General features: G+C 43.5%; 1 protein-coding gene across 1 annotated transcript in view; it reads left to right on the top strand.

Moving 5' to 3' along the window:
• The first annotated feature begins 6,453 nt into the window (after positions 1–6,453).
• Positions 6,454–10,000, top strand: part of ccdc138 (coiled-coil domain containing 138) — a 10,934-nt gene continuing 7,387 nt past the window's right edge. The window contains exons 1-8 of the mRNA XM_083682717.1: positions 6,454–6,623; positions 6,889–6,934; positions 7,095–7,212; positions 7,308–7,381; positions 7,501–7,673; positions 7,867–8,004; positions 8,450–8,569; positions 9,749–9,826. Of these exons, the coding sequence (XP_083538843.1) occupies positions 6,540–6,623; positions 6,889–6,934; positions 7,095–7,212; positions 7,308–7,381; positions 7,501–7,673; positions 7,867–8,004; positions 8,450–8,569; positions 9,749–9,826 (831 nt within the window). The 5' untranslated portion in view covers positions 6,454–6,539. The remainder of the gene's footprint in view (positions 6,624–6,888; positions 6,935–7,094; positions 7,213–7,307; positions 7,382–7,500; positions 7,674–7,866; positions 8,005–8,449; positions 8,570–9,748; positions 9,827–10,000) is intronic.

Genomic DNA, 10,000 nt, shown 5'->3' with positions numbered 1-10,000 from the left:
CTGTTGTTTAGCTTGTTTACATGTCCTGACGCTGCCTAATAGACACACGGAAACAACAGGGCATTACCTAGCTTCACTTCAAAGACTGCAGCTGATCCGACCCTGAACAACAGGCTCCTCAACCCTCTTGTCATCCAAGATCCAGACAGAAGAACCCGATGATTTGGTCATGGTACCACACACTGATCATCTGGTGTTCGCACTAGAAAGTGTGACCTTATCTGTGTCATCTCCAGGTTCCTATAATAGGGGGATTCAGTGATGACCTATTTGTTTAACAGTTCTAGAACAAAGATCTGCCCCATGGCAAGTTATGACATGTCCTGAATAATAAGGAAAATAGTGGTTCTTCATTCCAGAGCTGCTTTATGATTGTATAGGCTACCATGTGTCTGATGTATTAGCCTTTGCAATCAGATTTCCCCTTCGGGGGTCAATAACGGGAATCTCTTGGTATCTTATCTTTTCACACTTCCCAGTGATCCTCCACTACACTGCGGCTTAAGAACATAATCTAGCACATTTAGACACACACAGACACACACACAGGGACATGGCCCATTAACTCTTGCAGTCTCCCAGGGTTCTCCTGGAGCAGAATCCAACCCATTCCATCAGACTCATCACCATCGATGTGGGAATAACACTAACAAAAGGAATTAGCCATGCCCATTCCACACACACTCCACACCTGGGAATTGTGTCTAATGTGCTCTGTGTGTGTTTGTGTGTTTCATTTGCAGTAACAGATGACTCTTAAAAGCGGAAAGAGATCGGAGAATAGATAAGAGAGAGACACCATGCTGTGAGCCAACCTGTGGTAAATGCACTGGATAATGAATGCAGACTCTGTACAAGTGTACAGCAATTCACCAGTCCAAATTTAGATCCTGTTTTTACTCACTGTTATCTGCTTTTTTTCAGGACAGTCCCCTGCCATTGGGTATAGCACCGTTGTGCTTACTATCCTGTGTGTGTGTATGTGTGTGTGTGTGTGTGTGTGTGTGTGTGTGTGTGTGTGTGTGTGTGTGTGTGTGTGTGTGTGTGTGTGTGTGTGTGTGTGTGTGGCCTTGACTAGAATGGATGCTGTGTGGAGCGTGTGGAGGGTCTCAGTACCTGCAGACTGCTCTGCTCTCTGTCCCTGAGAACGAGGCCAATCAGCTCTGGTTATTCCCAAACAGAACCCTGGCCCAGGGCCTAACACACATTCCACAACTTCCAGACAACTCTGACTTTATTTTCAGGGGAAACGGCATCGGAGCACTCACATGACATTCCCAAAAAAGGCTGTTTGGCCCTAGACTACCCAGCATGCTTTATATGACTCAACCAAGCAGGAATTGTAACCCTGAGAGGGTCAGAGAGAGACTGAATGGCCAGAGTCCCCATAATATCTCTCTCTCTCCTCTCTCTCCTCTCTCTCTCTCTCTCTCTCTCACACACAAACACACACACACACACTCTCTTATATTAGATCTGAATGGCTCTTCACTGTGCAGCACTGTGTTATAGACTCCCCCCTCACTTAGTCCTCACTGACACATCCAGGTGCCATCCAAATCAGAACATAACAACTCTTTCACTGATTTCACATATAGCACACACACACACACACATGCATGCACTCACACACACACACACACACGTATGCATGCACACGGACATGCACATGCACACGGACATGCACATGCACACGCATACACACATGAACGCGCACACACACACACACACACACACACACACACACACACACACACACACACATGTACATGTGTATGCACAAACACATTCACACAGAGGAATGTTGTCGAAGAGGAAAGCTGTTCTGCCATGTGCCCTGCAGTGGGAGTAGGGGTCAGGGACTTTGAACACATAGAGATGTATTCTGCTCCTATAGGGTCTAGCTAGGCTCCTAAGAGTAAAAACAGGGGCCAATTCAGCTGGAAAGGCATTACGCTATAAAGGGACTGACGCAAATGAAATTACATTTTCAAAAATGGGTCGTTCATCTCGTTCCCTTTCATTTCCAGCACTGACTGGTGGTCTGATATTGGAAATTAGAAATGACAGTACATAGATAATCACAGGTCAGAGTTCACTTGAGTGTCTCACTGCACACCCACAGCAAAGGACAACTCTCAGTCTTTGATCTTTAGCAGCAAAGATGGTGAACGGGGGATGTTGGAATCTTGTACAGTGGGATTTATTGTGCTGTAGGATGCAGGATTTCCAGCATTGCACAGCTAAAAGGGCAACATAGTGAAAGATCTTCTCCTTTGCACTGCAAAGATCTAGGATCAGCTTTCTCTCCCTACAGTCATATCCTAAACTTAACCCTTAATGGGGAACACTTAACTATCCTAACAACAGCATCAAAGGGGCAAGGAGAGAGAGAGAGAGAGAGAGAGAGAGAGAGAGAGAGAGAGAGACGAAACTCAAACAATTCATCATATCTTGAAGCCTCTCTCTCATTGCCGGCGGAATAGAAAAACACTCCTCATTAATTCTCACTGACAACTTTGTAAAAACAATGAAATTCAATCATGTCCAATTACTACACACACACACACACACACACACACACACACACACACACACAGAACGGTTCAGCTGCCGTTTTAAAGGAGAGCTGAATCAATTGAGTCTACAGAGCCCAGAGAGCTGTACGGTTCAGTGCAGAGGGGAGAGAAGAGAAGAGAGGAGAGGAGAGGAGAGGAGAGGAGAGGAGAGGAGAGGAGAGGAGAGGAGAAGAGAAGAGAAGAGAGGAAAGAGGAGAGTAGACACCGAGACTCCAGACTCTCTGGCCAAGAGACAATACAAGCACCTGTCTTTCACATGGCACCATTAGAACGGTCATAAAACCAGAGCAGAGAGATGAGGGTGATTTCTACAGCAGAGGTCATAAAGTTCAGTTTTATAAGAATTAAACCAGTTCCAGACTTGGGTATTTGATTTATGTCAACTACATAATGGGCACTAAATATACAATAGAAATACCATGAAGTAATTAGGCTACCATACTGTAACTCTGTGTTACAACTCTGAGTTAATCTCTGCCAGATCATATGAATAAAGCCTTAAAGTACTGTCAGGAAATCCTATCAATATTACTAGCGTAATTATAATGCAAAATGGGTAATCTAAAAGTCTGATTAGAAATTTTGGTCATTGAATAATTCAAGCAATTTCAGACATTTTTACAGAAACTGAGTTTTAAACATTTGAAACATTGATCAGATTTACTTAACCCCAAGATCCCCGAAGGCTTGTACGGTAGGTTTACGGGGTAAACATTAAAATATTCATGCATCAATTAAATTTGCTTAAATTAATCTCATAAATACTACCTGACAATGCTATTAGGGCTGCTTTAACACCAATATTATGAGTATAAATCCTGTCCAATGCTGCATATGCTGTTCTTGCTCTCATTGTAATCAAATCAGCACTTTTTAGGGCAAGTGCGGTGTAAATGGATTAGCCTACTGTACTGTATATCCAGGGTTGGTCTGTTACTAAAGTGCTGGAGAGAGATACACAGACACACAGACACACAGATACACACACACATACTCACGCGCGCACACACACATGCACGCACACACGCACACACACACACACACACACACACACACACACACACACACACACACACACACACACACACACACATCAGACTGTCTCAGATCTGCTTTCATGTGAAACCCTTAAGTCTGTCTGAGATTTGCCCTGGGATCCCCTCTCTTGGCCTGGGTCTGAGCAGTTTAATTGCGTTGAGCCTTTCTGACCCACTGCTCCTCCTTACAGCTTCTATTAGCATATATAATACATCTCTGAGGACTCACAAACCAACGGGCAATTGAAAAGCAATCATTTTCACAGCAGAGCATTGCCATCACAGTTTTAATTGAGTCACTGCGTCTGTGTGTGTTTGTGTGTCTGTGTGTGTGTGTCTGTGTGTGTGTGTGTGGGGGGGGGGGGGGGGGGGGCATGCGTGTGTGTGTGGGGGGGGGGGGGCATGCGTGTGTGTGTGTGTGTGTGTGTGTGTGTGTGTGTGTGTGTGTGTGTGTGTGTGTGTGTGTGTCTGTCTTTTCCGCTTTTTATCCAGAGACTGGAGATAATTGTTTCAGCAGTAGAATAATACTAAGATGCTGGTAATTCAGTGATTTGATTAGATTGCTTTTGTATGGTTATCTCCTGAGGCTAGCTAAATGTGTTAGAAACAGACGGTAAAGATGATAACTCCGGGAGTGAGACTGTCTGCTCTCATACAATACACACACACACACACACTCACACAAGTACTGTACATACACACACACTCACACACACACACACACACACACACACACACACACACACACACACACACACTGAAAGTACTAAACCAAATCACACAGGGCCTACTGTACCGCAGGAGGAAATATTTCATTACACTCTGTGGAATATCCTGTTGTTTAGTGATAATCATATCTAATTTCACAAAAATTTGATCTCTTGAGTCATATCACAGCCATAAAAACCCAAACATTCAATTCAACTTTTTTCCTCACTCTGTAAGAATGAGCGAGACAAAAGAAGAATGGAAAGAGTTTAGTAAGGTTTCTGTTTGCCCCGTTAAATACATCTCCACCCTACAGTACAGTACTTATTACTCATGATGACAGTAACAAGCCTCTACTGTTCCATCCATCTATATGGCTACATACTCCACACCACTCTCTCTATCCCTCAGAATGTGTGACTAAATGACTGCTATTTTAATCATGTACTGTACAAGTGGGAGAGAAGGTGATGGACACACGCATGCGCACGCATGCGCACGCACGCACACACACACACACACACACACACACACACACACACACACACACACACACACACACACACACACACACACACACGCACACGCACAGATCAAGTACTTCTGCCAGACATGACCGAAAAGCCTGAACTTTTTAATAGGATGGAATTGGAAAGTTTCATGGTCTGATAGCAAATAAAATTAATGGACTGCAATTGAGCACAAAGTTGACAAAGTAAATAGATCTAATGTAGATCTAATGTAGTATGAGTACCACAATTAGACTCATTCAATAAATGTCTAACCTAGGGGAGAATGAGATTGGCTGCAAATGAGTTCTAATGATGACTGCCGACTAATTACCCACAGAGCAAGGGCATCCATCTTCTATCCTGGGTGAGGGTCCCCTCCAGCATGGGGCTCAGGTTCAGTCACCATTCTACAGGCACTGGAGAGAGTGGTGCCGATGTACAGTAGAGAGGTCGATAAAGTCAACTGATCCTGATTGTTGTGGTTGTTCGAGGTGAAAATGAGATGACTATTGTAGAGATACTGTATGTGTGTCAGTGATGTGGTTTGAGGAGTTTCTCTACACTCATTACATTACTCATTACAGTAAGCTCATCATTTTCCTCCACTGTTCCTGGTCACACACTGCCACCTGCTGGACTGTCAGAGTAAACTCTGGCAGTAGAGGAGAACGGAGGTGTACCATTCACAGGGAATCATAGTGTTACGTAAACACTAGAGTGAGCACTTGCCTAAAATAATTGTTATTAGAGGATTTTATACAGCCATGTAGTCAGGTTTAGTTTGTAGTTTTGAGAGGGTGTAAATCCAATGTTTACAGCTCCAGTGGTTTAGACACAAAACACTTTTCACTTTTCTACTATAAAACAGTCCCATGTCTGTCAATTGATCAACAATTCACCAACTTTGACAGAAAATACATGGCTGAATAAATACACTGCAGACAAAGTGCACTTTAATTGCTTCCTGTGCATCTTTCATAGAAAAAAAAAAGAAGCATTTATTGGCTCCAGATGGCGTTATGTCATTTCATCTCAAACCTATTGAAGAAGAAGACCATGTTTCAATCCAATTTGCTGATGCCTTCCCAGCTAGAAAACCCCACCCAGTTGACTACATGGTGCTGTCACAGGGGCAATAGGAAAGGTAGAGACTACTTGATCTAGCTTTTTTAAATCTTTGGACTAACTAACCCAGCCAATTTCGCTCAGAACAGCAATGGCTAAAGTAGGTTAATTAGTAACTCTCTCCCTTAAGCTAAGCGTTCTAAATGAGAGGCGTGATAGCCACTCACTCAAACACCCACCATGATAAATAGGGTCATTAGTATAAAGGCTTACTGGACAAATGAACCAATAATAGTTGTATTCAACTCTTAATTCAACTGGCAATGTCATCAACATATAAGATTGTTTGAGACCATTGTTTGTAACACTGTAGAGGTTAAAACATGATTAAAACTATTTTGTCTTGGATGGTCAGTCCTTGCATCCAAGTCCCGTCTATGGATGAGAGAGTGGTTCCATGTCTCCAGCCCCGTCCCCATGTGGACCCCCCCCACCTACATTCACTTCCGGGTTACCAACTGCACTCAGAACAACAAACCAAACTCCCAAGTTTGGACTGGAGTTGTATGAATGAATGATCAACATCAAAACATATTCCACCTCTGTCAACATCGACCTAATTTGTTTCAAACTTCAAGATGAGTAACGAATCGTCAGAGACTGATGTAGACGTTACAATAGAGAAGCTAAAGAGGAAATATTTGGAGCGGAGGAAACCGGTGGTAAGTTTTACTGTTCAGTTAGCTAGCGACAGTAGCTACCGTTAGCTCCCTCTTCAATCTGACAGCTGTATGGGGGTACCAAAGACAGAGAACAAGTCTACTAGGTGTGTTCGTTGGTCAACGTTAACTAACTAACGATGTTAAAAAACAGCTAATGTTTTTGTAGTGATCACAACTGAGAAGTGACAGACAGGATAAAATATTGTAAGTAAGTTATCCCCTCCACCTTGCTCGTTTCCATTGCCTGACTCCCTGATTATCATAGCTTTCAGAAGAGAAGAACACAGCTGGAATGATCCGTAAACATGATGGTAAGTTAGCGACCTTGGAGTGATTGCCATTAATGTAATGTGAAAATATAGGATGTCCTCGGTCCACTTCCGACCAGATAACTTGCAGCAAATACACTTACCTACACAGCTAGGCGGTTACATCTGTGAGGATAACATGTCCGTGTCTAATGTTTTGAAGATCCTAGTATTCAGAGAGTGATGAAGTCCCCCAAGTCTAAATGCACCTACAGAGAGATGAGAGGCTACAACAGAGCTCTACGAGAGCTGTTCAAGGCTGTCACTCATCCTCCTGAAAGGTGAGTATGTTATATTGATCAGCCTTGTGTCTTGTCTATCCCTTAGAGGAAAAAAAAACTTGGTATGATGAAGTAACGTGTGTGCTCACGCCCAGGTTGGAAAGTGACTACAATCAGAGTGGCAGCGAGGAGGACCTTAGTGAGGACTGGGTCCTCCACACAGAGACAGGTGTGTTCGGTCTGGCCATAGAACTGACTGCACCTATACACACAGAAGTAGTCTCAATTGATAGAGTGAACGTAACTGTAAACAGCAACAGCGTTCAGCGGTTTGTTATGTTGTTACAGATGTGACCCTACCCTCCAGTCTGATTGGTACCCTGGGCTCCAGTGAGACTGAGCCCACAGTCAGGGTGTCCAGAGAAAGAGGGGTGAGGGGCCACCAGTCCGTCCCTCTTGACTCCCCCTCTGAGATGGGACAGGTGTACCAGGAAATGCTGCACATCTATGAACAACTGAGGGTGAGTGACACACACAAGGGAATGGAAACAGCTGTCTATGCTAGGTACTGCTCTGTGCCAGCTGTTGTTGTCAGCTTACGTGTGTGTGTGTGTGTGTGTGTGTGTGTGTGTGTGTGTGTGTGTGTGTGTGTGTGTGTGTGTGTGTGTGTGTGTGTGTGTGTGTGTGTGTGTGTGTGTGTGTGTGTGTGTGTAGGCCGAGCGGTTGAGCCAGCAGCGCTGGGAGAAAGAGCTCCAGGAGAGAGAGGTCAGTCTGCTCCAACAGCAGCCAGCTATAAGCAGGCTACGAGGGGTGGAGGAGGAGGTGCACAGATGCATCCATGAAGCACAGGAGGTGAGAGTAACACATATGCACACACATAGACTACACACACACACACACACACAACATACTTAAAAGATTTAGCATCAAACACAAGTGTTCTGAGTCTGAACAGAGGTCAGTTTCCCGAAAGCTTCGTAGCTTAGGTGTTACTTAATTTCTCCCAACAACCCAGCCACAAAGCCGCGCGAGAGAGAGTAACAATTGTAAAATCAATGCTTGCAGGTCAATCTTCTGTGTGAACGAACGACATTTGTTCATTGTGGAACTTTAAGTACTTCTTAAGCTACAAAGCTTTTGCGAAACTGATCCCTGGCATGTTGTCAGCTCAGAACCGAGGACTCATTAACTCACTCTTCTGCTGCCTCCCTCTGGTAGAGCCAGAGAGCTGCAGGGGTTGCTCAGGCAGAGTGGTCCTGGTGATGAGGAACAATTTTTTTTTTTTTTACCCCACCAGAAACACCAACAGGAGGTGAACCAGCTCCAGGAGCTCCTCAGAGAGAGAACCAAGGAGAACAAGAGGCTCAAGGCCAGCTTTGATACCATCAAGGAGCTCAACGACACCATGAAAAAACAGGCAAGTCGTTTATTGAAATTGTATATTTCTACCTTAACGATCTAGTTATTTGTGATGATGATTAATAAATGGCTAACTATTGGCTATGTTTTTTTTTTTTAATATTTTCTCTTATGTAAACACTTAATAGCTAGTGTAGTGTTATTGAGATTGTTCTGTATGCTCACAATTATGTTCAGCTGTGGACCACAGGACTTTTGACCACAGGAGGGGGCTGTTCTCTAAGCTGGTGCTGCTGCTTTGGTAGTTTAATGGAACATAAACATTTGTAGCTGAATAATATAACCAGGCTTTGATCATCATTTCCCATAGAAGTTGGAAAACTCCTATAGAACTTGTAATCCTAAAGGGCATGCATTAAGCATCCTAGACCTAAATTTTCAACCCTAATTACTACAAGCCTCTTCTTAGAGTATGTTATCTTAGCTCTATCTCTGAACGCAGCTCGAGCAAAAACTCCAAATCCTAGAGCTATTATGCATGGGCTCTCAATGTGAGAAGAAAAACACTCACTTAAACCTGGCTGCTAAAATCCAACAGTTTGATGTAGGTTTTTCCTGATTGACAGAGCATAATCAGCCTTACGAGGAGACAGTTTGAGGGTAAAGCCATTGTTGTGGCTTATTCTGTTCTTGACGGACACGCTCCACAATTGTTCTCCTTTTCCCCTCATTGGCTTTGAATGGAAGAATTACAAACTTCTGCTCGCCGGATGAATATTTTTGAAATTCCACAGTGAATATGTGTCTCATTAATTGTTTATAATAGAAGATGGCATATAGTTTGATGTCGTGAAGTTTTGAGACATAATTTCCTTTAGAAGTTGGAAAACTCCTATAAAACTGGTAATCCTAAAGGGCACGAATGGAAGCATACCAGACCTCCCTGTAAATTCTCAACCCTAAATACTACAAGCCTCTTCTTAGAGTATGTTATCTTAGCTCTATCTCTGAACGCAGCTCGAGCAAAAACTCCAAATCCTAGAGCTATTATGCATGTTATCTTAACTCTATCTCTAACATCTTATTTTGGAAAACAGCGCACTAGCTCTAACCGAGCACCAAATCCAGCCACAGAGCTCTTATTCATGGGCCTCTTAATAGGGAGGCAATAAACTCCCACATAACCTTTAAAGAGGCTTTGAAATAACTACGGCTGTGTTGGTTGTTTTCGGTGTAGATGAATGACATCGTTGAGCACAATAAGAAGCTGGAGACTCAATCCAGGAAGGTGCAGGCTCGACTGGAGAACCTACAGGTGGGAAGACGGAGCTCATCTCCATCATCAAACCTAGATTTAATCTATTATGATTACCAGAGCTGTGTCCCATTGCTAGCTCACCAGGGGCGGCTTGAGATAGGCAACACATGGTTTAACTAATTATTTAAATGATATGTTATGATCTAATCCTACGCAGTTGTTTGGAATTGG

This window comes from Argentina silus (genome assembly GCF_951799395.1).
Source record: "Argentina silus genome assembly, chromosome: 12".
In the NCBI taxonomy this organism is placed as follows: domain Eukaryota; kingdom Metazoa; phylum Chordata; class Actinopteri; order Argentiniformes; family Argentinidae; genus Argentina; species Argentina silus.
This window is presented reverse-complemented; position numbering and strand designations above follow the sequence as displayed.